General features: G+C 42.6%; 1 protein-coding gene across 1 annotated transcript in view; it reads right to left on the bottom strand.

The window, feature by feature from the left end:
• The window catches only part of NCAPD3 (non-SMC condensin II complex subunit D3), a 46,257-nt gene that overhangs the window by 3,194 nt on the left and 19,263 nt on the right, over nucleotides 1-23,800 (bottom strand). The window contains exons 11-23 of the mRNA XM_049654037.1: nucleotides 20,374-20,481; nucleotides 18,603-18,717; nucleotides 18,397-18,504; nucleotides 17,012-17,250; nucleotides 15,999-16,078; nucleotides 10,066-10,203; nucleotides 9,655-9,788; nucleotides 9,206-9,405; nucleotides 6,878-6,988; nucleotides 4,880-5,017; nucleotides 4,004-4,170; nucleotides 3,646-3,785; nucleotides 1,912-1,989 (exon numbers count right to left, since the gene is read on the bottom strand). Of these exons, the coding sequence (XP_049509994.1) occupies nucleotides 1,912-1,989; nucleotides 3,646-3,785; nucleotides 4,004-4,170; nucleotides 4,880-5,017; nucleotides 6,878-6,988; nucleotides 9,206-9,405; nucleotides 9,655-9,788; nucleotides 10,066-10,203; nucleotides 15,999-16,078; nucleotides 17,012-17,250; nucleotides 18,397-18,504; nucleotides 18,603-18,717; nucleotides 20,374-20,481 (1,756 nt within the window). The remainder of the gene's footprint in view (nucleotides 1-1,911; nucleotides 1,990-3,645; nucleotides 3,786-4,003; nucleotides 4,171-4,879; nucleotides 5,018-6,877; nucleotides 6,989-9,205; nucleotides 9,406-9,654; nucleotides 9,789-10,065; nucleotides 10,204-15,998; nucleotides 16,079-17,011; nucleotides 17,251-18,396; nucleotides 18,505-18,602; nucleotides 18,718-20,373; nucleotides 20,482-23,800) is intronic.

Genomic DNA, 23,800 nt, shown 5'->3' with positions numbered 1-23,800 from the left:
TGCTAGGAAACCAACCAAGCACTGAAATGAGAGGCTCGTGGGGATGAGTGGAACTAAAACGAGAGGCACTCCCCATTTCTGGGGCATATGGTTCCTAATGCCAAAATAGAAGTACTCAGTGCCTCTGAACCAAGAACAAACAATATACAGAAAACTTGTCTGTTTCAAAGAGGTTGAATTTTTCACATATATAACATTATATCTGTTCCATAAACAGGACCCCCAAATTACTGCTTTTAATGACAAAAGCAGTCCTGATTCAGTTGTCATCAGAGGACGGGTGGGGTATGAGTTTTGCTGGTCCGTTCATCTCCTGTAAAAGGAGGACCTGGATGATGGAAGCTCTGTAACCCACTAACTAGTTAGATCACAGCACCTCAGGTCCTAGACCCTCCAGGCAAGTAGCCAGAACACATTATGTGCTCAATCAACTCAAACTGACTGAACGCCTGCTCCTGGGCTGCTCCATTACCAAAGAGAAGAACACATGTGCTCATCCAGCAGTCATGCCCCAAGAGCAGCAATGCCAGGGCAGAGAGGCTGTAGGACACAGGGACTGTAGGCAGGAAACCATCACCATTCAACCTGGCACTTAACATCTCTCTCACTCCTACCATGTTGCAGGCACAGTGGCAGCCCAGTGAGTAAGCTGCACAGGACAGCTTGTATAACCATAAGGACAAATGAAGGAGGGCAGCTGTCCCCGAACAACAACGTGGGTGGGGGGGGGGGGGCTGCCACCACCCTCTCCATAGTTGAAAATCCACGCATAATTTCTGACTCCCCCAAAACTTAACTACCAATAGCCTACTGTTGACCAGAGGGAAGCCTTACTGAGACCATCAACAGAGGATTAACACATATTTTGTATGTTACACGTGTCACATACTGTACTCATAATAAGGCACGCTGGAGAACAGAAAATGTTAACAGAATCACATGGAAGATACGTTTACTGCACTGCACTATAAACAATCTGCACGTACGTGGACCTGTGCAGCTTAAACCTGCATTGTCCAAGGGTCTGCTCTATGTAGAGGCAAGGTGAGCACTACTGAGGTGGTCAGAGCGCCGGCAGGGGGCGTCTCATCTCACCTGTAGAGTCCAGGAGGCTTTTTGCTGGAGGGTGAGGCAGTGGCTACTGGGGAAGGGGAGGCTGAAGGTGAGGACATGCGCGTAAACACCCTCCTGTCAGGAAAGAGGGAGTGCGTGCAGGACCCAGACACCACTGCCAGGGCTGATGTGCAGAGGACAGAGGAGGTGGCAAGCGAGAAGGCATGAAGGGCACCGAGACACGCCTGGCAGGGCCTTGCATGCTGCACTAGACTGCGGACTATAAAGCAAGGCAGTGGGACAAAGTCCTCTCACTTCTACTTTGAAATAAAAGGAAATAACAAGATTAGGAAAACCACCCAACGGGGTAAGACAGGCTCTCCACATAGCTGGCAGTGGGTCCTCAACAGGCCACTGAACCCGAAGGCTTGGCTGGCTCCACAGCTGATCTCCGTGACATACACAGCGCCTGCCAGGGCCCACATGTGACTGCCACCCAGCAGGGCTGCCTGAGGCCGGCAGGAATATGCAAGAGGGGCACTGTCCAGGGAAGCTGTGCCTCAGCTTCCCTGTCTGTCAAATGAGGAACCTCACCAGGTGGTTGGGAGTTGCACTGAGTTCATATGTATAAAAGCATTTAGAAGAGCGCTTGACATTCAGCTAGTGCTCAGTCTATGGAGTTACTGCAATTATCACGAGACGCTGACAATGCACTACAATGTGGTTGACCATCAGGAGCACCCTTATCTAGTAAAAGATGTGTCTCACAACAGAAGGAGTCCTACTGCAGCTCCAGCAGACACACTGTGACCACAGGAGATACTCAGCAGGAGCTGGCTTATTCACGTGAGAACTTACTCTCAGGGGTGCTGATCGCTCGTTTCGTTACATGGTCAACAGCTCCGCTGGACTCCTGCTCCAGGCTGTAGGAAGTTGCTAGGATAAAACAGTAAAGTTTTATCTCTCCCAAAACACCCGAACACAGTATCAAAGGGCAAAACAACCAAATCAGGAAAAATATTAGCAAAATATCTGATGAAGTTATTATCCCAAATAAGGTGTTCTTCTAATGAGGTAATTCAGAAAGATACCAAAAATGATAAACCTGAGAAACAATGTCCATCTCCACTAGGAAAATGAAAGCATAACCAGTTTTGGTCTACAAAGCTTGGCAAAGAAGAGGGAAAATTGGAAAACCAGTGTTTCTAAGAAGCAAAAGGGACACTGGTGTACCTTTGCTCCCACCAATGTACAATGTGGAGTGAATGACAGAGGGCAGTCTGGGGCTTTAAAAATGTTCATGGCCTCTGAGTGCTGGGAATTAAATCCTAAAGATTACATATATACAAGGATGTTCACTGTGACATTACTTACTTCAAAAAATTGAAAAACACCTATATTTCCAAGAATAGGGTAATAGTAAATAGGTTCCAGTACTTCCGCAAGATAGAAAACTACAAAGCCACTGGGAGAAAAGATAGAAAGAAAAGTTCATGGAAAAATGTTCACTGTTGTTGTCAGTATGTGCAGAGAAGTGGATTACAAACCAGAAATGCACACTAAGATCACAACTTAAATTTTTTTTCCTTTTTTTTTTAATTTTTTTTTTTTCAACGTTTTTTTTTTTTTTTTTTTTTTGGGACAGAGAGAGACAGAGCATGAACGGGGGGGGGGCAGAGAGAGAGGGAGACACAGAATCGGAAACAGGCTCCAGGCTCCGAGCCATCAGCCCAGAGCCTGACGCGGGGCTCGAACTCACGGACCGCGAGATCGTGACCTGGCTGAAGTCGGACGCTTAACCGACTGCGCCACCCAGGCGCCCCTTAAATTTTTTTTTCTTAAGTTTATTGAGAGAGATGGAGACAGTGCAAGTGGGGGAAGGGCAGAGAGAGAGGGAGACACAGAATCTGAAGCAGGCTCCAGGCTCATCAATGTCAGCACAGAGCCCAACATGGGGCTCGAACTCATGAAACCATGAGATCATGACCTGAGCCAAAACCAAGAGTCAGATGCTTAACCGACTGAGCCACCCAGGTGCCCCTAAGATCACAATTTTATAAATAAGGCCAAAGGCATGTGTGTGTGAGGAATAAAAAGACTGGAAGAATTAACACCTTACTGCTACAGGTGAGTTTTCACTTCACTCTTTTCCAAATCTCTTATAAATATGCACTGTTTTATTACCTAGAATCCCAAATCCCCAAAGTTGTTTGTTTTAAAGATAAGAAAACAGAGGGGCGCCTGGTTGGCTCAGTAGGTTAGGCATCCAACTTCGGCTCAGGTCATGATCTCGCGGTTCATGGGTTCAAGCCCCGTGTTAGTCTCTGTGCTGACAACTCAGAGCCTGGAACGTGCTTTGGTTCTCTGTGTCTCCCTCTCTCTCTGCCCCTCCCCTACTCGCACTCTGTCTCTGTCTCAAAAATAAATAAACATTAAAAAAAATTTTTTTTGAAGATAAGAAAACAGAAATCATTTTGAAAGCAAAGAAAGGGAGACCTGTTCTGTCTTTTCATCTGTGTGTTCACTGTGTCTGCGATACAAAACCCCACACATCTACCAGCCCCTGGAGCCACCCTGGGACTTGGGACTTACCACGATGGCACATTTTGTCCAGGCTTTGAGAACTCAAAGGGAATGACAACCCTCCTGTACTCCGACTCCGGTGACTGCTGTTGGACTCCACAGCCTTCTTGACAGAATTCAGGATTGCGATGGTGCTCAGGGACATGCGCCTGCAGAGGAAAACAGGCCACAGGCATGCAGAGGAGGCTGAAAACACTGGAGTGACTGCCCTCTGCCTCTTGATTGTGCCCTCATCCACACCCATTTCAGATTTGAGTGCGAGGAGCCTGGAGGGTGTGGGTGAAAACGCCCAGTGGGGAAGATACAGATGCCACGGAGAAGGTGGTGTGAGGCAGGGGCCCCTGTTACTGACACACCGGCTCCATACCTGCCTTTGGGCATAAGTGTCTTCAACAGCCCTGTCTCTAGGGAAGAAGGCAGAGGCGGTGCCTGACCAGCAATCGCCCTGGGTGTTGAGGGCTGGCTTGCAGCAGCGGGCACAGCAGCACCTTCTTGGCCAGCCAGAGCTGGCATTCCTTCGAAACTCGGAGCAACCTGTCAGGGAAGATAAAGAAAGACTATTTATCTACTGACACTTTTATTTATTTATTTTTAAATAGAAACTTTACATGCCCTGAGTAAGTCCATAAGTAATTTATTTTAAAACCATGTCAGCCATGGGCACACAGAACGTTCTCTCCAGAAACAGTCGTGGCAGATGTGGTGTTAAAGAGAAAAAAGATTAAGTTAGTTTGTCCTAATCATTTTTTAATGCAGCAGATATGTCTGGATTTCTCAGAGAAGTGAGCACACTATGTCTGAAAATGAACAGCAGCTCACCTAGAAATACCCCAAGTGACATTCTGTCCGAAACAGGGGCACACAGGAAGCAGGACCATAAGTGAATGGAGACACCTAGGGGGATCTGGTTAGCTGTGATCACTATAATCAGATTAAATAACTCGACTACCAGCTTGCTTTCTGGGTATTCACGTACTTCCCCCAAGTATTACTATGACTTTCCAGACAAGTTCATGTGATCCGGCCATGAGGGAAGGGAAGCCTCCCTGATCGAATGATCTGCATGGCACACGTGGCAAAGGAACACACAGCAGTCCCGAAGGTCTCACTCACACCAGCCTCAGCTTGTGTGTGGGTTTCGAGAAGCACTGGGAAAGCTGGTGGCAGAGGGAAGACTGTGAAGGTGGGCCACCCCGCACCTGCTCTCTGTGCACCTGCCGGCCCTGTAAGCCGCCCCACTCACGTCTGCCAGTCTCGCCAGCTCCTGCTCCTGGGCTAGCTGTTCGTTGTACTTCTTCATGTCGTACTCGAGCTCCGACGCCAGCTGCTTGTCTAATGCAAAGAAGTCCTTGATTTCATCGCGGTAATCCTGCATCACCTCCTAAAACAGATCCCAGAGGCACACTTATAGTAAGTTTTCTTAAATAAATAAGCTCTCCAACCTGACCTGACAAATATTAACACGAACGGGAAGACATGTGTTGCTGAACTATTTCTAGTACATCAACCAACAAGTTAAGTAACATAATGGTGTTTTCCCAGGAAATGCCAATCATGCATGTATTTACCACACAAGCCAATGAGCTCAACATGAGACATTAACTATTAGTTCTGATCTCTTACGGAGCTTCCTGCCTATCTGCCAATTAATAGGAAATTTCCCAGGTTCCTGATGAAGGACAAAGGACAAGGAATCACACAATCTTTGCCTAAAGCAGAACTTACAACAGAGGCACAGAACTGCCACCAATAAGCTACCGCCTTTCCATTCTTGAAGGCTGGGGTGGGGATGGTGACATATCTAGGTGGTTGGGCTTGGCTCTAAGTCAAGGATCTAGTTTAAAGGGTCTTGTAGTGTCAGGCCCCTTAGAAATTGAAGCAAGAGGTTATATGGGCAGGTAATACATGGCACGTCCTGGTGCAGACAGGGCCTCTGGAACACGTTACAGAAAGCAGCGCAGTGTAAAAGTTGCTCATCTATCTGTCCACACTAGCTTTCTGAGAGGACTGCAACTGTCTTTGTGTCTTTTGAAAATAGGACAGAAAACCTTTTATCATATGAACGTAAGAACATTCTCAGGTCTGAAAAGGGGCTTCCAGGGACCAGACCTCCTTGCTAAGAGAAAGAAACCACTTCACCTAACAGTGCTAGAGGGAGAAGCTTTATCGTAGCCCCAACTGCAAGGGAAGTCCCAACAAAGGGAAGGAACTCTATGAATGCTTCCAGCTGCCACCGAGAGGGTTGCCCAAATGAGACGAAAGAGTGGCCAGAGCTGCTTGCACAGAAGGCTGCCAATGCACACGTGCTACGCTGCTGGAGCTGGAGGAAGGCAGCTATGTGGCCATTCTCTGGGCATGTGCTCAGACAGGAGAAAGACTCATTGTTCGGACGCCTTTCAGCAGTTTATTGAGGGTCTAAACTCCTTTCTTTCTGAGCTTTAAAACAGGGCAATAAAAGTATAAGAATAACTGGAAGTTGTCATTTTTTCCCACACAATTATCCTATCTCTCCTACCTTAACTTTCTTTAAAGAGATTATTTGAAGAATTTACATTCAATTTGGTGGTAGCCGTTATTGGCAAAAAAAATTTTTAGCATTTTTTTGGGGGGAAGAAAATAGCATAGTGTAAACAGAGAAAGGAAAAAATGTTGCATTTATTTCTGATCGAAAAATTTTGCCAGAAAGGTCAGGGGCCTCATTTATATCTGCACGGCAAGTCCACTTATCTTGGGTACTTAGACTGCAACCTTTGATGGCTTTGGATTCCACTGGTGATGGCAGCCCAGCCCCATCAGTGCTCCCCAAGACCCACTGCTATTTCCTGATGCAGAGAAAGTCTTAAAGGTAAACACCCCCAAATTAAACATGATGCCCAGTCACTTTATCCCTCACCAGAATGAACTAAGATGATACCTTTGTACCTTGACCCTAGCTGAGAAAGCTTTCAGAACTAAATCTCAAAACTGGCATCAAGGACACACATGCTCAGTACAGTGGGTCAGCCCTTCATAAACTCAATTGCATGAAAAAGGCAAGAACTGGCTTCTGTGGAACCTATGGTCAAACTCTCTCTCTTCTCCCCCACAGTCAAAGGGCTGTCTGGCTGGTCTAGTTCTAGAAAAATGTGAAGCTGGTTTTGTAGCAGTTTGAGCTCCTAAATTCACTGACCTGCTACAGATTCTGACTACTGAGCTGGAGACGGGAGACACCCCAACCACAAAGCACAAGGTCATCTTTTACCCTGAGATAGGTCATGAGTTCCCGCAAAGCTGGGATCTTATTTCTCTCTAGCACAGTCTTCAGGGAGATGATAATTGGAATAATATTTTCTATGAAATTCTTCTTCTGAACCTGTAGTAACACAAACAAAGGCATGTTTTAGGTGGATAAAGTTCTGAGACAAAGGCTTCTCCTTGACCTAGTTCTTTCTGTACAGCCAATCTAGGGTGCTACAGAAGCTTCTTATTTTTTTATTATGATACTGTAGATTGTAGAGGACCCAGCACCTTTGTCCTGGAGACTTTATAAGCATTACCTCAAAACACTCTGAAGGATTTGTGAAGGAGGATGAGGCTATTCTTACTTTCTAAACAAGAAGCGGGAATTAGAAAAATGTTGAATAACTTGACAACAAGCTCCAAACGTCCATACAAATCCATCTCAGATGCATTCCATTCCTCCAATCAGGAGGAATGAAAATGAGCTCAAATCTGGCTACCCAAAAGAGACATTTTTTTTTCCTGATGTGAAATGACAAATAGTTGAGAACGGCAAACATGAGTCAATTTGGTATCTCTCTCTTTTTGTGTGTGTCTAAACTTTGCACACATTTAGAAAAGGGTTATGTATTTATATAGTACCTGATTTGACCAAGGCTTCAAATTCTTTACCATGAATGGTCACTAGCCACAAATATTTTGTAATAAATCTCTTAGAATTAAAAATAATCATTATAACAGCCCTCATATGTGGTAAGATTTATCATTTTGAATCTGACAAGTATTCTTTTTCCTCTCATTTATACTCACTAGTATAGGTTCCTTCCTTGTAAATCACTATTTCTAAAAACGTCTTATCAGAGCTCCTGAAATAGAAGGGCAATTGGTAGAGAAATAAACACTTAAATATGAGTCTGAGCAGATGGTTAAGTATAGGGATAGTCTTAAACAGTGGTCTAAGTGAATTCAACTCAATAAATGTTATCAAATGTCTTCTCTGTACCAGACACAAAGCTAACCCCTGGGGATGTAGAAACGAAGCCAAGAATTCTTGCCTTCAAGCTGCTTCTAGACCAGACTGTGTGCTCTGATGTGTGGCATGGTGTGACAGCTGGCAGGATGGTGAGGGATTTATAGACAAGGGATGCCTAGAGAGGCAGGGGCTTCTTTTGAAAAGATGTAGGAGTTTGGTGGCAGGAAAGGAGGACAGGGAGGGAGAGGCCCTGCAGGCAGACAGACGGGCAGCACACAAAGACACAACGGCAGAAGCGACGCTTTCTACCCAAGGAACCAACAGTGACCTGGATGGGATGGTCAAGGAGGGGGGCGTAGAGACGGGAGGCGCAAGGGCGGAGGGACACCCAACAGCTCTGTGTGTCTTGAAAAAGAATCGGGATTTTACTCAGAAGATGATTGGAAGCCACCAAACGACTGACTAAAGGTAGCATTAGTGGGCTATAACTTAGATGTGATAAAATTTACCCATGTTAAGTGAACACTTTGATGAGTCTGACAACAGTACAGAGGTGACTAACCAACACTATCGTCCACATAACCACCTGTAATCTATCACCCTGAAGGTTCCCTGCTGCCTTTGCAGCCAATCTCCCTCCAAGTCTCTTTTAACCAGGAAGATAAAATGATCCAATTTGTCCTTAAGAAAGACTGCTGTGGCAGCAAAGTGGTACACAGCCTGGAACAGAAAGAAACTAGAGACATAAAGGGGGCCAGAAATGGCACCAGGTTAAGTGTGTGCAGAACTGGTTGGAATGGGGTAGAGAGATGGGTTTGTGAGATAAAATATATAGGATCTGCTGACACACTGAATGACATCAAAATCTATTTCTTTGAGGTCCAAAGTTTTCAGGGCTCAGGTGGGAAACAGAGCCTAGTAATTGAGGCCAGGTGTAAGAACTGGGGCCTTGTGACTATGGCAATTTAGCACTCCCTGAAATCAGTCTAATCCCAGTTTTCACACTCTGGCCAAAGGAAGCATGCACCTGGCATGCCAGACTTCAGGTTCCCTAATGGACAACTTGGTAGATAACAGTCTCCTTCTCTACAGTAGAGACTGTGGGAAGAGAGACAAAGAGGAGGAAGAGATGAGTAACTCTGTTTTGCCACAGTAAGCCTGAAATATCTGTGGCACATTCAGGCAGGCAAGTGGGATGTGTTCAGGCCATGAGAGAAGTTGGAGCTAGAAACACAGAGGCAGAAACATCATCACTGGGGTGCATCTTAAGGCCATGGGTGAGAATGAAATCTGGATCTGAGGTAGACCACCAGTAGTTAGGGGGCGGACAGAGAAGCATGGGCGTAAACAGGCCCATTTATGGAACAACAAACTCACTTGTGAGATGAGCCTCTTCTGAGCTTCCTGCATGACTGCATTGGCCAAGGCTGTGTCATCTTCTTCCATAAGCAGGTCCTTATCTGCTTTAGATCTCATAGCCAAAAGCTTGATCTCCTTTGAGCTGAGGACCTCAAATGTATCTGAGAGCAACTCACTGGCTTCCATGTCCAGCGGCAGGATGCCGTCAGCAAAGCATGCTGGAAAAGAGCACAAAAGATCAGCCCCTGAGAAAGAGTCCAGCCCCAGGGTGGGGGAAATGTATCCCACAGAGCTAGAAGGGCTCCTCTTGGCTTCAAGGTGGGGGTCTGCATTGGCACAGCTGATGTCAAAGAAAGCAAAAACGGGGTCCTCCCACAGTACGAGGGTCTCATTTGCTGCTGGTCTGCACTAGCCACACAGTATTTCATTTGGAAACATATACTTTATCCCAAACACACCAGGCCTACCCAAAATACTAAGGCAGATTTTAGAAGTGATATTGAATCGCTGTTCATCTGTGAAGTGCTCCAGAAGAAACTTGTAGATTTTCATTCGTTTCTGCTTGTTTGTCTTCCCCTTCAGTGAAAACAGCCGCTTCTCTCTATAGCAAAATGGGACAATTTTATCACACATCACGTGGGCAAGGGTACAAGGACATTATTTTCTACAGCATTCTGCAGCATCCTAAAAGCCGTCTACGCAAGGCTTACATAAGTGCACAGAGGAGATGACAGACAGTGCTTCCCAGAGGCACCTCCTTTAGGATGCTACTTGCATGGGTGAACTGCCTGGAGTCACTGGCCAAGAGAAGGAAGGCCACCACAAGGAATGCCGGGGCTGTGTCCGTTCACCCAGCCCTTCCCAAGAGCTTCACTAACCTCTCTGACTGGGGGAATTTGTTATACTTCTCATGCTTCTCATAGTTATTGAAGTGGAAGATACACTCAATGAAATGCTGGAAGAACATGACAGGATTCCTCTTCAGTAACAGGTGAGCCAGGCAAAACTCCCCAAAACTGCAAAGAAGGAGGAAACAGAAGAAAGAGACCTGTTTGCGGTTTGCAGACAGTCTCTAAAATTACATAAGAATGCTGAGATGTGAATAAGAGAAAGGGATATGTAATCTATCCCAATACCCAGCTTCATTCAGATCAAAAGCAAGATACAAATTTAGCTTCTTTTGTCTGTCCTTGCTCAACAGCCTCCTTTTTGAATCCAAGGTCAGCATAAAGGCTTTTTCTACAAGGATTCCTTTCAAAATTCTAACAAGGTGTTATTATTCAGCTACACTTCAAATGTGGGAGAACAACCAACTGCCCCCAAATTGCTCTTTTAAGCAAAACCCTGTGGTCCTCATGGCTGATGCAACAACAAACCACCACCAAAAAATGAATATTTGGCTTCCCCACCCCACTTTGAGGTTTGTTGCCCACAATAATGAGCAAAACCTGTTTTAGTAACTGGGACTTTTTCAAGAATTGGGATTAATTACAAGAGCCTCAGAGTTTGGGTCAGCACAGATAGCGAAGGGCTCTCACTGAGCTTTGGACTCATCAGCAAGCCCTGGGCACTCTCCTTTCTCCTGTGCCCCCAAATCTTGGAGAGGCATCCAACATGAGATACTGATGTCACCAGCACCGCACCCACCTGAAGAGCAAAACACTAACAGTTTCCAAAGTCAAATGGACATGGACAAAGGCAGGCTATCTAACTACAGGCCTCAGACAGTTTGTTTAGTAGGGGAGAGAGTTTGCCCAGGGAACAGTATGGGGTGGTGCAAGGCTGGCTCTGATCCATTCAGATTGTGCAGACGACTGTCTTAATTTCATTTCAGAGATAAATGCAATTTCAACCTGCACAGGGGCACCACTCAGCTCTCAAGGGTGGGTGGTAGTGACAAGGATGACCCAAAACAATTCTTGGCTTTGGAATGCATAGGACTTGCAGGAGATTCACCTTCCCCTAATGATCCTTCTGAGGCTAATATTAAAATCACTCTGTATTCAAAGCACACCATCAATTAAAACTTAAAGAAGGTAGTTCCAAAAACGATGTTGAAGTAAGCCTAGGTAAAAATTTCACTGTAAATAGCAGCACTTTATCTATTCATTCACCCAGGAAATAAGGGAGCAGCCTGACATTCTGAACCCAAAACAAGTACAACTCTGTATCATAAAGGGAATCTCCCAAGCAGAATTTCACTTAAGGCCAGCTAGAAGCACCTACTGATCTAGGAGCCATTTGTGACCACCATTAAGTAAACAAAAACTATTCCCTCCAAAACAACAAGATGTCACTTTCTGCAGTGTCTTATTACGGTTAACCTTCCATGGCACAGCAGTTCTTACAACTACCTGCATTTTCTCCTCATATTTGAAGTCATTCACATGACAATAAGATCAAACAGAATCCAGGAACTCTTCTGCAAGAAGAAGGGCTGCTCTGAGCTTCAACTTACGGGCTTCAACTTGATGTCAAACATTCCTCTACTCAGAGTTCAGGTCAAGAATACATACTGGGAGAGGGAACTAACTGATGGGCAAGATACTGCAGTCTACTCCCTAGTGAATAACTGGCTTAACCAACTACACAGATATATCTAATAGTAACAAATTATGCAAAGGATTCACATGCTCAGGGCTGGAAGCAGAGTGAGAGGGCTCTGCATCATGAGAAGCCAGAAACCACAGTCAATGGGGTAACATCCAGCACTAATCCTGCTGCTGCATTTACTGGGGCTTAAAAGGGTACATTTCATCCCTGACTGGATCAAACTCACAGATCTTACTAGCTTGACAAACTGGGGAAGAGAGACAATTCTGCATTTTTTTGTTTGTTTGTTTGTCAGCTGTAAAGTTAAAAAAAATGAGCAGTCCAAGCAGTGCTTCCTGGAGCATTCCTTTAGAGTGGCAGAAGGCAGCACTCTTCAGGTACCTGGAACGGAAAGCTTCAACAGCCCCAAAGACACCGCACTAAGTTAAGATCTCAGCATCCTTTCCCACCACTTCTCATCCCTCAGGACAATTAAAAGAAACAGCATGTAATCACACCACCAATTCAGGGATACCCTGTAGACATTTTACACAGCATTAATTGTATTATATAGAAGACCAGCTAAATCTGGGTCATAATAATCTTGTAGAAAACAATTATTACTCTCTTAGTAAGAATCCAAATCCAGATTTCAAACAGCCTTACTTCCACTTTCAGTATTAGTAGGAACATAAAAATCTGACTATTTTCAGATGTTTTCCCATGCCAAATGCTATTCTGAAGCAGCTATCTGTTCAATAAAGGCCACTGTTCATGGACTCCTATTCCTGATCTGGCCTACAACATGGTCTATCTCAGACCGACTTATGCCAGAATTCTCTTTGAAACCTGAGGTAAGTAATTTCCCACATCTATGTGCTCCTTGGCTACACCCCAAATCCAGGCCCCCTTGTTACCCAGTCCTCCTCATCTCTCTCACATCCCTATACTGTTCTGTTTCTTTTCTCCTCATCTCACTTCCCATGGCTCCTTTCCCTGGCCTTGAGTGCTTCCACAGTGTATACTGTACTTCCCAGGAGTCAGCTCTCTCCCCTCTCCACACTTCCCTTCTTCGCAAGTCAGGGCTGGCTTTCCTCTGGGGACACCATTTCCCACAGTCCTCTTAAGGGAAGGCCACTTGCTGCTTCTCCCAAATGCCAGAGTCGAGGAAGGAGGACCATATTCCCACACCCACTACCCCCGCTCCCCTGTCATAATATTTTCATTCATTCATTTATGAAATGTTCATTGAGGGTCCACTTAGTCTCAGGCTCTCTTTTAGGTGCTAGGGATACCGCAGTCAACAAAACAAAATCTTGGCACCTCCCGGATGCTTATATTCTAGCAGGTAGAGAGATGTTATACATACAAATATGCTGCCACAAGTGCTCTGAAGAAAAGGCTATTTGAAGAAGGTATAGGAAAGAGGGAATGGTGGGTTGGCTTCCTCCACCTGGTCCATGTAATAATACCTTTTCTACAGAGCCTTCTCTACAGAGGCTCTGGCTATCTATTTGCCCCCCAACTGCTTGGTAACCACTTCCTACTTTTAGTTTTTTCCATTCCAGATCCCAGCATCACTGCTATGGTCTGAATATTGTGTCCCCCACCCCTGCCCCATTCCTATGTTGGAAACCTAGACCCTAAGGAAATGGTCTTAGGATGCTGGGCCTTTGGGGTTAGTGAATGAGATTAATGTCCTTATAAAATAAGCCCCAGAAAGATCTCTCATCCCTTCTACCATGTGAAGATACAAACAGAAGCTAGCTATCTGGAGGAGGACCTTCACCAGACCCCAACCGTGCTGGCGCCCTGGTCTCAGACTTCCAGCCTCCAAAAGGTGAGAAAGAAATTTTTGTTGTTATAAGCTACTAGGTCTGTGGTATTTTGTTGTAACTATCTGAATTGACCAAGACAATCTCTCAGAGCATCTTCAATGTCTACAGATGGGCTCATTTAACCCCTAACTTTCTGTTTTTCTGATTACATCGGCTCTAGTGACCCTTACGTCTATGCTCTGGGAACCTACTCTGCAGCCCCATCCAGAACATGTCACTACACCTGGAACACCCACTTCTGAAGTCAGCTAATCTACCTCATGATCACATACACATATCCTTCCAGCTTTCTGACCTCATCCCCATTCCTCTTGTTCCACAGCTTCACTAAGCCCTCTAGGTACTCACTTCCTCTCCTCCAAACCAAACAATCTCTGTCTTTACTTCCTTTTCTATCTCAATGGCCGTTATCTTAGTCATTCTCTTACCCTGAATCTCTCTGGCCGTCTTTTGCACTTCTGCAGCATTTGCCCAGTTAACCTCAAAACAACCAGCCTGTAACCTTTCAATCTGTGAATGCTGTACCACAAGGACACCACCTTGCAGGCGGAGGGGAAAGTACATCAATACAATTTTGCAGCCTCCAAATTGTGGGTGTGTATGACCAATTAAAAATGTCATGCGAATTTGCTCATGCCAGAATCTTCAGGAAATCCTCCTGGGCCAGAAATAAATGCAACAGGCTCTGTCACTAGTCTCTTTGGAAGATCTGTATTAGTAGATACATATGGAAAAACTAATGTGTTTGATGTAAGCAGACTGGCCTGACCTAAAACTAGGGAAAGAGACTAATTTAAATTACAGTTAACAAAGGTAGTCATCAGCTTATCAAAGCTGAAAATCAGGACCCACATTTGAACAACTGTTTAAACACACCCACAATACAGGGATAAAATAGACTTAAAAAAGAAGTATCAAAATACTGTAAGAGGCACTGATAATTTTACTATGGTGTAATTACCTATCCGGTTTTCTAATTTCTTTCTGATTCATACTCTGATCGCCTATACAACAGGTTCTGTGTATGTTACATACTGATCAATGCTCTTGTTAACATACATGCATAGGAGCTGAGAAAAGTAAGTAAACCCAAAAGTGCAAGTTAAACAACCAATCTTACCTCCCAGGCTCATCATGTGAAAACCTTCTCAACACTTCTAATTATGCCAGCTTCTGGGCTACACATTGTATAGAGAACGCCATGACAGCCAATCTTATGGTAGCAGAGTAAAGGTGAGAGGGCAATGCATCGCTATTTTGGTCCTTTCTCTCTCAATTATATACACAAAGAAAAAGTAATAGTCTTAGCTTTTTATTTCTGATTCTAGATAGCATTAATTGGAATGTTAACCTTCTACTAGTTTAGTATGTAAAATATTCCTTCTTGGAAAATTATACCCAAAGAAAACTGAACGGAAATTCTTCCATGGAACTCAGAGTAAATCATTGGTGACCATATTTAGAAGCAGAGGGACTCATTATTATAAGCTATTTATAGTTAATGAACTCTATAAAGACCTTTTCCCAACTGTGGCAGCTTTTGCCATGGCATTCAACATTCTATTTTCCAATTGCAGACTTGCTTTAAAAAGAATTATTCATGCAACATAATCAAGGTTAACTAATTCTGTGGGATCATTTCTCATCCCCTTGAAAATAAATCCTTAAAAAAATTATAGAATGATAGGAATTAACAAGTGACAAAGCAATTCCCTTCCCTTCCAATTCCTTGGGAATTGATAGGGAAGCCTTGTAATTTGTATAATCTCATTTTACACTGTGTGATTATCTTAATTCCTAGAATTTCTTCTTTATAATTTCTACACTTAAAGAAAGCCTTAACTCCATCAAAACTGACATTTTATTGGCCTAGAAATCAACACAGTTAAGTCAACAGTTAATGGCTAAAATTCCATATAATTTACTATGACAAAGTCATATACTGCTGTTCATTACTCCTTTAGGGAAGAATCAACAATGTTAGCAAATGTAGTAATTTCTGAGATTATTTAATAGTCAATCTGGATGAGCGATTTATTTATTTTTTTATTTATGTGCAAAATAAAGCTTTGTTGGGGCACTAGGTGGCTCAGCTGCTTAAGTGTCCGACTCTTGATTTTGGCTCAGGTCATGATCTCGGGATCACAGATCATCCTCTGCGCTGACAACATGGAGCCTGCTTGGGATTGTCTCTCTCCCTTTCTCTCTGCTCCTCCTCCACTTGCATGTGCATGCCCTCTCTCTCTCTCTCTCAAAATAAATAAACATAAAAAAATAAAGCTTTGTTATATAGCTTAAAAATCTGCTAGTTTCCTGGCAACTATCAAAAGCTCACTAAATCCTAAATAACTCAACTCTAAACAAATTTTAGAGAAAAGAAATCTAATATATACCAGAAATTTGGTAAATCGTTCAATTATCTGACATGTGAGGAAAGTTACCTGGCGATGTCCGGGTGTGAATCTATCAGAGTGCTAACAAATCGAAAGAACAGAGAGCCCTTCCATTTCACAAATTCTTCCTGTATGAAGAGAAACCGGAATGTTTAAGGATGAATTGTAATATACAAACTTTAAATGCATTCAGTTATAAAACCAACTGTTAACTTTCTTTTGTTTAACATCACACCTGTCAGCTACTCAGTCTGTCTGCGGCACATTAGCGCAATTTGTTAGCACTCACTTCCCAACCATCTTGAAAGCACATACATTTGTTAATCACGAAGAGAAGTGGAAGGATATGTGGGTAGAAGAGCATCATATCTACTCTATTAGGAAAATGACTCAAAGCACATGGCTTTAAAAGGGAGAGTGCCAATGGTGCCTTCGTCAGGTACCTAACCAACCACGTAAAAAAATAAGCCTACAGAACATACTAGAATAGATATACAACTTGGTTAAATGCCTTCTTTTTAAAGATCAAATATTTCCTTCCTCACTATAGGCTAAACATAGGTTCTCAGTGGGAAGAAAAACATTGAATGCTCTGTTCGCTGAGAGTTCTGAGTTCACGAAGCTCTTTTGCCCACTAAAATGTCTCATTGGACTCTCAGAGCAACTCTGAAACAGCAGGGCAGATATGATCCTCACTTCACAAAAGAAGAAGTTATGTCTGAGAAGCACTGATTTGTTCAAAGTCAAGAATGACAGAATCGGAACTAGAACTACTGTCCACTGAGCAGGCTAATCCTTGCATGGAGTTTATTTGCAAACATGAAACTTCATTTTGGCTGATGGGATATCTGAACATACACCCAAAACAAGTATTAGGAAGTAACAATCTGTTTAAGAAGGCTGTACAGAACAGTAGAATGATATTTTAAACCAGAGAACAGGCTGATTATTTTTTGATTCTATTACAGAGCAGCACATTTCCTATACTACTCAAATATTCCTTGAAACCAGAAGAAATAGTGGAAGGAAAAAAAAATGACGGGCCCAATTCTCATACATACCTGCAAGAGATTGGTAAGCAAGATGAGTGTCTGCTTTCGGATGAATGGATTTGAATCCTTCAGACACATGGAGATATTGGGAATGTACTTGTCCACCATGACGGTGTACCGGATACAAAGGTCGCACATCACAATGACAACATTGTTGCGAACAGCCACATCATCACACACCTCCAGCTCTCGCACAAGAGCTGGGATGCTCTTCTTTGCAAGATCCTCATGCTGTAAGCACAACTTACCTGTCACAGAAGATGAAGATGTCTTGACTCTAATAACTCTATGCCTAAATTTTCTCCAGATATATCTTGCTATGGATTTTACTTGATCAAAGTTAAAATATCATGTCAATAATCACAAACAAAACAAAATAAAAAACAAACCCATACTACTAAATATAAGGAGGTTCAAAATACCTAAAAATAATGTCCCCCCCGCTCTGGGGGGGGGGGGGGTGGGGGACCCCTCGGCCCCTCCAGGGTTCCACGAGACATACACTAAGAGATGTTCCTTCACTGGAGTAAAACTATCCTCTTTTTAAAGTCAACATTTGAATTTGAGAGTTATCTACTTCCCTTCAAAATGACTAACAAAATCTAATAGCTAAAAAGTTTAGCAATGAATTCGCAATCTGAGCTAGGCAAACAGGAAAGAATAACCACCTCATTTTATTTCTCGTTCACAGTTAGGAGAAGGAAGGCTGTTGTTGAGTTTTGTTGGTTTGTATTTTTTTGTGACCTGGGGAATGTTTTGCTCTCATTCACAATTCTTAGATTTTTGAAAAATAACTGCTATTACAAAAAATTTCATAAATCCTATCCAGCATAAAATACATAGTTATACTTAAAAAAAAATTAAAGTATAGCACAGAGGTCCACCTTTTCAAGATTAACAACAATTTGAGTCCATGGGGAAATGTTTAATAGCTCATCTACCAGTTCTGGTAAGTATCAGATAAACTATCTCCTTTTATGAACTGAACTGCAAATTTATTTTTTCATTCCCAGAAATCAATGTAGCGCCTGATTCTGATTAGTGTAGTGTCTTGATGAAGACTTTATGGTGCTGCATTATGAGTATTAAAAAACAACCCACAGGACAGGTATAATTGTGATAAATTAACATAAAAAACAAAAGCTCCCTCCAGGGAGTGCCTTGAGTCTGATCATCTAGGGTAGCTGCCAACTGAGGGCTCTCATTATCAGCACTCTGGTATGCCTCTGAGCTGGGGGTTGCTATCAGAATTCCCTTCCAAATTCACAAGAGCTAGAATAAACACTAGCTCCGTGTATGTAACATATTTACTAAGGCTGGCTTATTTGAGACAAAAAGCTACCTATGGAACTAAACTGAACAAACAATACTTTCCCCACATTATTCCCACTTACCCAAGGTAATGATGGCATGTGCTCTGATCACGGAAGGCATGACAGAGCCTCTGACCTGGGAGAGTGGCTGAAACGCTGGGGCTTCACTGCAACCTGGAGGTGATGCTGCTACAAGGAAGGAAAAGAGGACTTATTTACAGTATCTCTCTCAGGGGCCAAGTCCGCCTTAAGATAGCACATGCAGAGGATAATTTCAAGTGCCTTACAATGATCCACATCAACAGAAGAAGCGAGGATGGACTGAATCAGAAGGAAGGCTCGCTTCTCCACTCTGGCTGGACAAAGCTGGGCTATATCTCCCAAGGTAAAAATGTACTTCACCTGAAAAAACAATTGGTTTTGCAATATAATAAGGCAAAAGAAAAATTAACTCTAGCTAGATTAAAGACATGTCAATATTTTTTTGTTCCCCAAATTAAAACAACCATTTTTTTCATAAAAATAGTCACTGTGAAAACTTAGTCATTACTTGCTAAAATTCACTCTACCTTTTATGTCAATATATATAGTTAATATGTTTAATGACTACATAAGTACATTAAAAACTATGATGTTATCATAGTTTACTCCATTATTAATGAACATTTACATTGTTTCTAATCCTTTGCTATTGTTTGCATTCCCTCTGAGGAACACTTTTGCACCTTTAAGTACTGTTCCACTTCCTTAGAAGTAATCTAGGGTTTAAAGGGCATAAAGTTGTTTTACATTTTAAAACATATTTCCAAAGGGTGTTCCTGATTGGTTTACTATTTAGACTCCTATCAAAAATGTGTAAGTGCTAGCTTCCTCAGGCCAGTAAGTGTATGATATTTAAAAAATCCTGAACATGTATCTCTTAGTGGATGAAAGGAATACTTACATTATATTTAAAGAAGAGTGAAGTAAACAATATTATATAGGGCAAAACTTCTCCATATATATTTTGACTGAAAGGTAGATTTTGGTGACATATTTAACAGTTGAAAAGAAAAATCTTAGAAGGAAAAACTCTCTGGTCATGACAAGCATTTTTCTTAGTTTGGGCAGTAGCTGCTCAAATTAGAGGTGCAAGACCCTCTAGAAAGCTTGGGATGGGGCCATCCTACACATCACAGCCCCCTACACTGAAATGTGTGGATTCCTACTGATAATAGTTTTATTACTGAAGTGTTCACATTAATGCCTCAGCACAACCGGTCTCTTGTCACAAATCTCAACATAGTCTTTGGTCTCAAGGTACAAACGTGAGGTGGCAAAGCAGGCAAGCACAGAGGAGAGGAACAGATGAGGAAAATGGCCAGTTCTGGTGAAATGATGGCTTATACTGAAGAGCATGAAGAAGCAGCTCGTTATTTGCTTTACTGAGTGTCAGATGTTGGAGTCAGAATGACTGCAACATGTTTTGTGGATGGTCAGTTACGTGAATCGGGAAATTGCACATTTACTGGCACACAGGACTCTCTGGCACCAACAAAATTTCTAAAGCAGGGTGCCATGTCACCCAATCTTGCTGCTCCAACGTTATTTGTGTTTTTAGTTGTCAAATATTTTACTGTATTATAGGCATGGTTCAGAACGGCTCCACATGATTCCCTAGTTCTACAATCTGATATTCAAACAGCTTAGCAGACACATTAGAATTTAAAAACATATTGAACAAACAAACCAAAAGAACAAGGAGCACCCTCACTTTATTCTTTTCTTGCCCTATTATTTCATAATATGCCCTGTGTTTTCCCTAATGGATCAGGCACCTCACAGGCTCTAACTGGATGAAGTATATCCCATCAAGTTTTCCCCCAGATAATAAGAACATGAGAGAAAAATGAATAGGTCGGTCACCAACACAGAAATTCTTCTTTTTAGAAGAGTAAGCTCTAGGCTAGAAAAATCCTTTTCTTGCTAATAGTATTAAAAATACACATTAGAAAGTCATCTTTAGAAAATCCCAGCTGATATAAAGGAAAACAATAGTTAAGAAAAGTAATTACTTACGAACAGGTCTTCATCCACATCCCCAGGGCCACTTTCCTTCAGAACTATGTTGGACAGAGACTGCACACAGGTGGAGAGGACATCCCCACACACCCGCTTCAGTAATTCCTGCAGCAAGTCAAAGGTAATCTCTGAAGGATCCCACACATCTACTAGACTGTCCATGAAACAATTGTCTCAGAAGAAACTCTATGGTCTTCAAAGGCATAAACCATAAGAAGCCTTATGAGAAGCCTCAGCCATCATGCTTTTGGATCTTTGCTCTTTTAGCAATCTGCCTATAAGGACTAAGCAGAATTTACAAAGAACAGTACATATATACAGCATACACACACATATATAGATGCCATAAATATGTATGTGTGTGTGTGTGTGTAGATATCATATCTTTCTACATGTGCCCTTTAAGAGCAAAAGGCAAATATCTGGGAAGATCTAGCGCCCTAACTGATAAGAGTTCTGTAATAGCAGTGCTGCTCCTTTAATAGAGAAAAACATCACAATTTGTCCAGTATGTGTAGATGGTGAAGTAACTACTATAGTAAATAGTATATTTTCTAAAGACATGGAATAAAAAAAAACATTTGTTATCGTTTTGAAATGTATTCCTTAAAGACAAGTTTTCAGTGCTTTTTATTAGTTAAAATAACCTCAAGGGGTCACCACAGCTGGTACACAACACTTCTATGCTAAGCAAGGGAGCTGAATCACATTCTACAACTTTAACTACATTTCCTGTAGGAGGCCAGTCCAAAATACCCAGGTTGAACTAAGTGGCTCCAACCCAAGACTTCCATATTACCCTATGCTCACTTCTCTTTTAGGAATGATTATATTATTCCTAATATTATATATTATGTTGAAATCACCTGTTTCCATGTGTGTCTGCCCTATTATGCTGTGGGTGACTTAGGAAGACACTGTTTTATTTATTTTATTTTAGAGAAAGAACACGAGCAGGGGAGAGGGGTAGAGTGTGGAGAATCTCAAGCAGGTTCCACACTGTCAGCGAGGAGCTGGGGCCCAGCAGCACTACTGCAAAACAGTGTTCAATGTTTACCATTGCAGGAAACTTTCACTATGATCCAAATGTTTTTTAGTCTGACTTGGCCTAAAATGTTTCAAAATGATTGTCTTTATTACTTTTTAAAGAATTATTGCACTTAAGATTTTAATAGGTTGCACAGCCAGGGCAAGAGAGCTTCTGAAATCCATACGCTCTACCCTGGCAAGAAGACAAAGGTTAACTTATGTGAGGCCTCAAGCCTAGAACTGGGCTGGGTGGTTGGACTAGAAACTTTTGGAATAACAGAATCTGGAAGAGAACTGTAATGGTCATCTAATTCTGGGATTCTCTCCACATGGGATTCATATCAAGTTGTTCAGTTTTTCTGTGAACACCTCCAATGACCCAGGACATGTTTTGAGGCAAATCCCTCCTTTGTATGCAGACCTCTGTATGGCTTTTCTTTGGTTGGCCAAAATTTGTCTCCTTGCAATTTCCAGTCATTGGTCCAAATCAGTTCTCTGTGATGCCAAATAAATTTAATTCTTCTTTCATTTTATGGTCCTTCCTGTATTTCAACTTAGCTAGGCAGCCTATCCCACATAGTTGTTCCCTTCTTGCTAAATACCCAGGACCTTTAGCTGTTCCTTATACAACCTGCTTTGTAATCACCTCATCAAATTGCTCTCCCATCAATATATTCAATTTTATCAACATTTCTCTATAGAGTTGCCACTGGAGTTAAATTAGAACATGCTGACTTAGGGGCACCTGGGTGGCTTAGTCAGTTAAGTATCTGACCCTTTTTTGGCTCAGGTTAAGATCTCACAGTTCATGAGACTGAGCCCCATGTCAGCCTCCTCACTCACAGTGTGGGGCTTGCTTGGGATTCTCTGTCTCCCCCTCTCTGCCCCTCCCCCACTTGAGCGTGCATGCTCTCTCTTTGGCTCAAAATAAATAAACTTTTTTTTTTAAACAGCATATGACTTAGATTTTACCAGTATAAAGAGGGCCATCACCCCTCTTACTATAGACACTATTTCCATTAATACAGTCCAAGATCTCATAGATTTTGTTCAATAGCCACAAAACACTATTTTTTTAAGTTTATTTATTTGAGAGAGAGAGAGAGAAAGCAGGGGAGAGGCAGAGAGAAGGAGAGATAGAATCTCATATAGGCTCCTTGCTGTCAGTGAGGAGTGTGACGTGGGGCTCAATTCCATGAACTGTGAGATCATGACCTGAGCTGAAATCAAGAGTCAGATGCTTAACTGATGGAGTCATCTAGGTGCCCCAGTCACAAAACACTATTAACTGGTACCAAGCTTATAGCAACAATGCCTCCAAACCTATGTCTTTTCATATACAGTGCTGTTGAGCTAGATCCTGATCATCTGTTCTTTGGGCAATTGTTTTTTGCAGTAAAATATAGAATGTTCATTTATAGAGAAAAGAAAAAGAGAAGTATGTTTAGGGGAAACAACCAGGTCACACAGATTTAAAATATCCTAAGGTTCTGTGGGCGCCTGGGTGGCTCAGTCAGTTGAGCATCCGATTTGGGCTCAGGTCATGATCTCGTGGTTCGTGGATTCGAGTCACGCATCAGGCTTTGGGTTGACATCTTAGAGCCTGGAGGCTGCTTTGGATTCTGGGTCTCCCTCTTTCTCTACCCCTCTTTCACTCGTGCTCTGTCTCTGTCTCTCAAAAATAAGTAAATGTTAAAAAGGTGTTTAAAAAAATAAAATATCTTAAGATTCTGGAAAATCTCAGGGCCTTAGTCCAGTGTCTACTACCAAGGGAAGTGGTATTGCCAAAGCTACAATTGTGGCCTTTTTTCTAACATAGTAATAATCTCTCTCCAGTTCTCAATTTTTAAATTTTTTAAATGTTTATTTATTCTTGAGAGAGAGAGAAAGACACAGCACAAGTCAGGGAGGGGAAGAGAGAGGGGAAGACACAGAATCCAAAGCAGGCTCCAGGCTCTGAGCGGTCAGCAGAGCCCAACGCGGGCCTTGAACTCACAAACCTTGAGGTCATGACCTGAGCCAAAGTCGGACACCTAACCAACTGAGCCACCCAGGTGCCCCTCTAGTTCTCAATTTTTAAATGTTAAGATAACTCTGTCTTCCTCACAGACTCTAACAATGATGTAACTAACGACTATGGGCCATTAGTGAGTAAGCCAGTGGCTTCTGGCCCTGACTCCCCCCAAGTACTATAGATCACTCTTCCTCTAGCCAGTGCTGGTGAAGAAAAGACTGGGAAGACAATCAGAGGCCTTAGTTCTAGGCATGGCTCTGCCATTAATCAGATGTGTGCCACTGAGAAATGCGGGATGACTGTTTCATAGACTGCCATATAAATTTTTCCCCAGTTTTCCTATATCATTCTTTCTTTGTGACCACCTTTTTGCTTTGTTTT

This window comes from Panthera uncia, chromosome D1, assembly GCF_023721935.1.
Source record: "Panthera uncia isolate 11264 chromosome D1, Puncia_PCG_1.0, whole genome shotgun sequence".
Taxonomy (NCBI): domain Eukaryota; kingdom Metazoa; phylum Chordata; class Mammalia; order Carnivora; family Felidae; genus Panthera; species Panthera uncia.
Note: the sequence above shows the minus strand (reverse complement) of the source record. Positions and strands in the feature narration are given on the sequence as shown.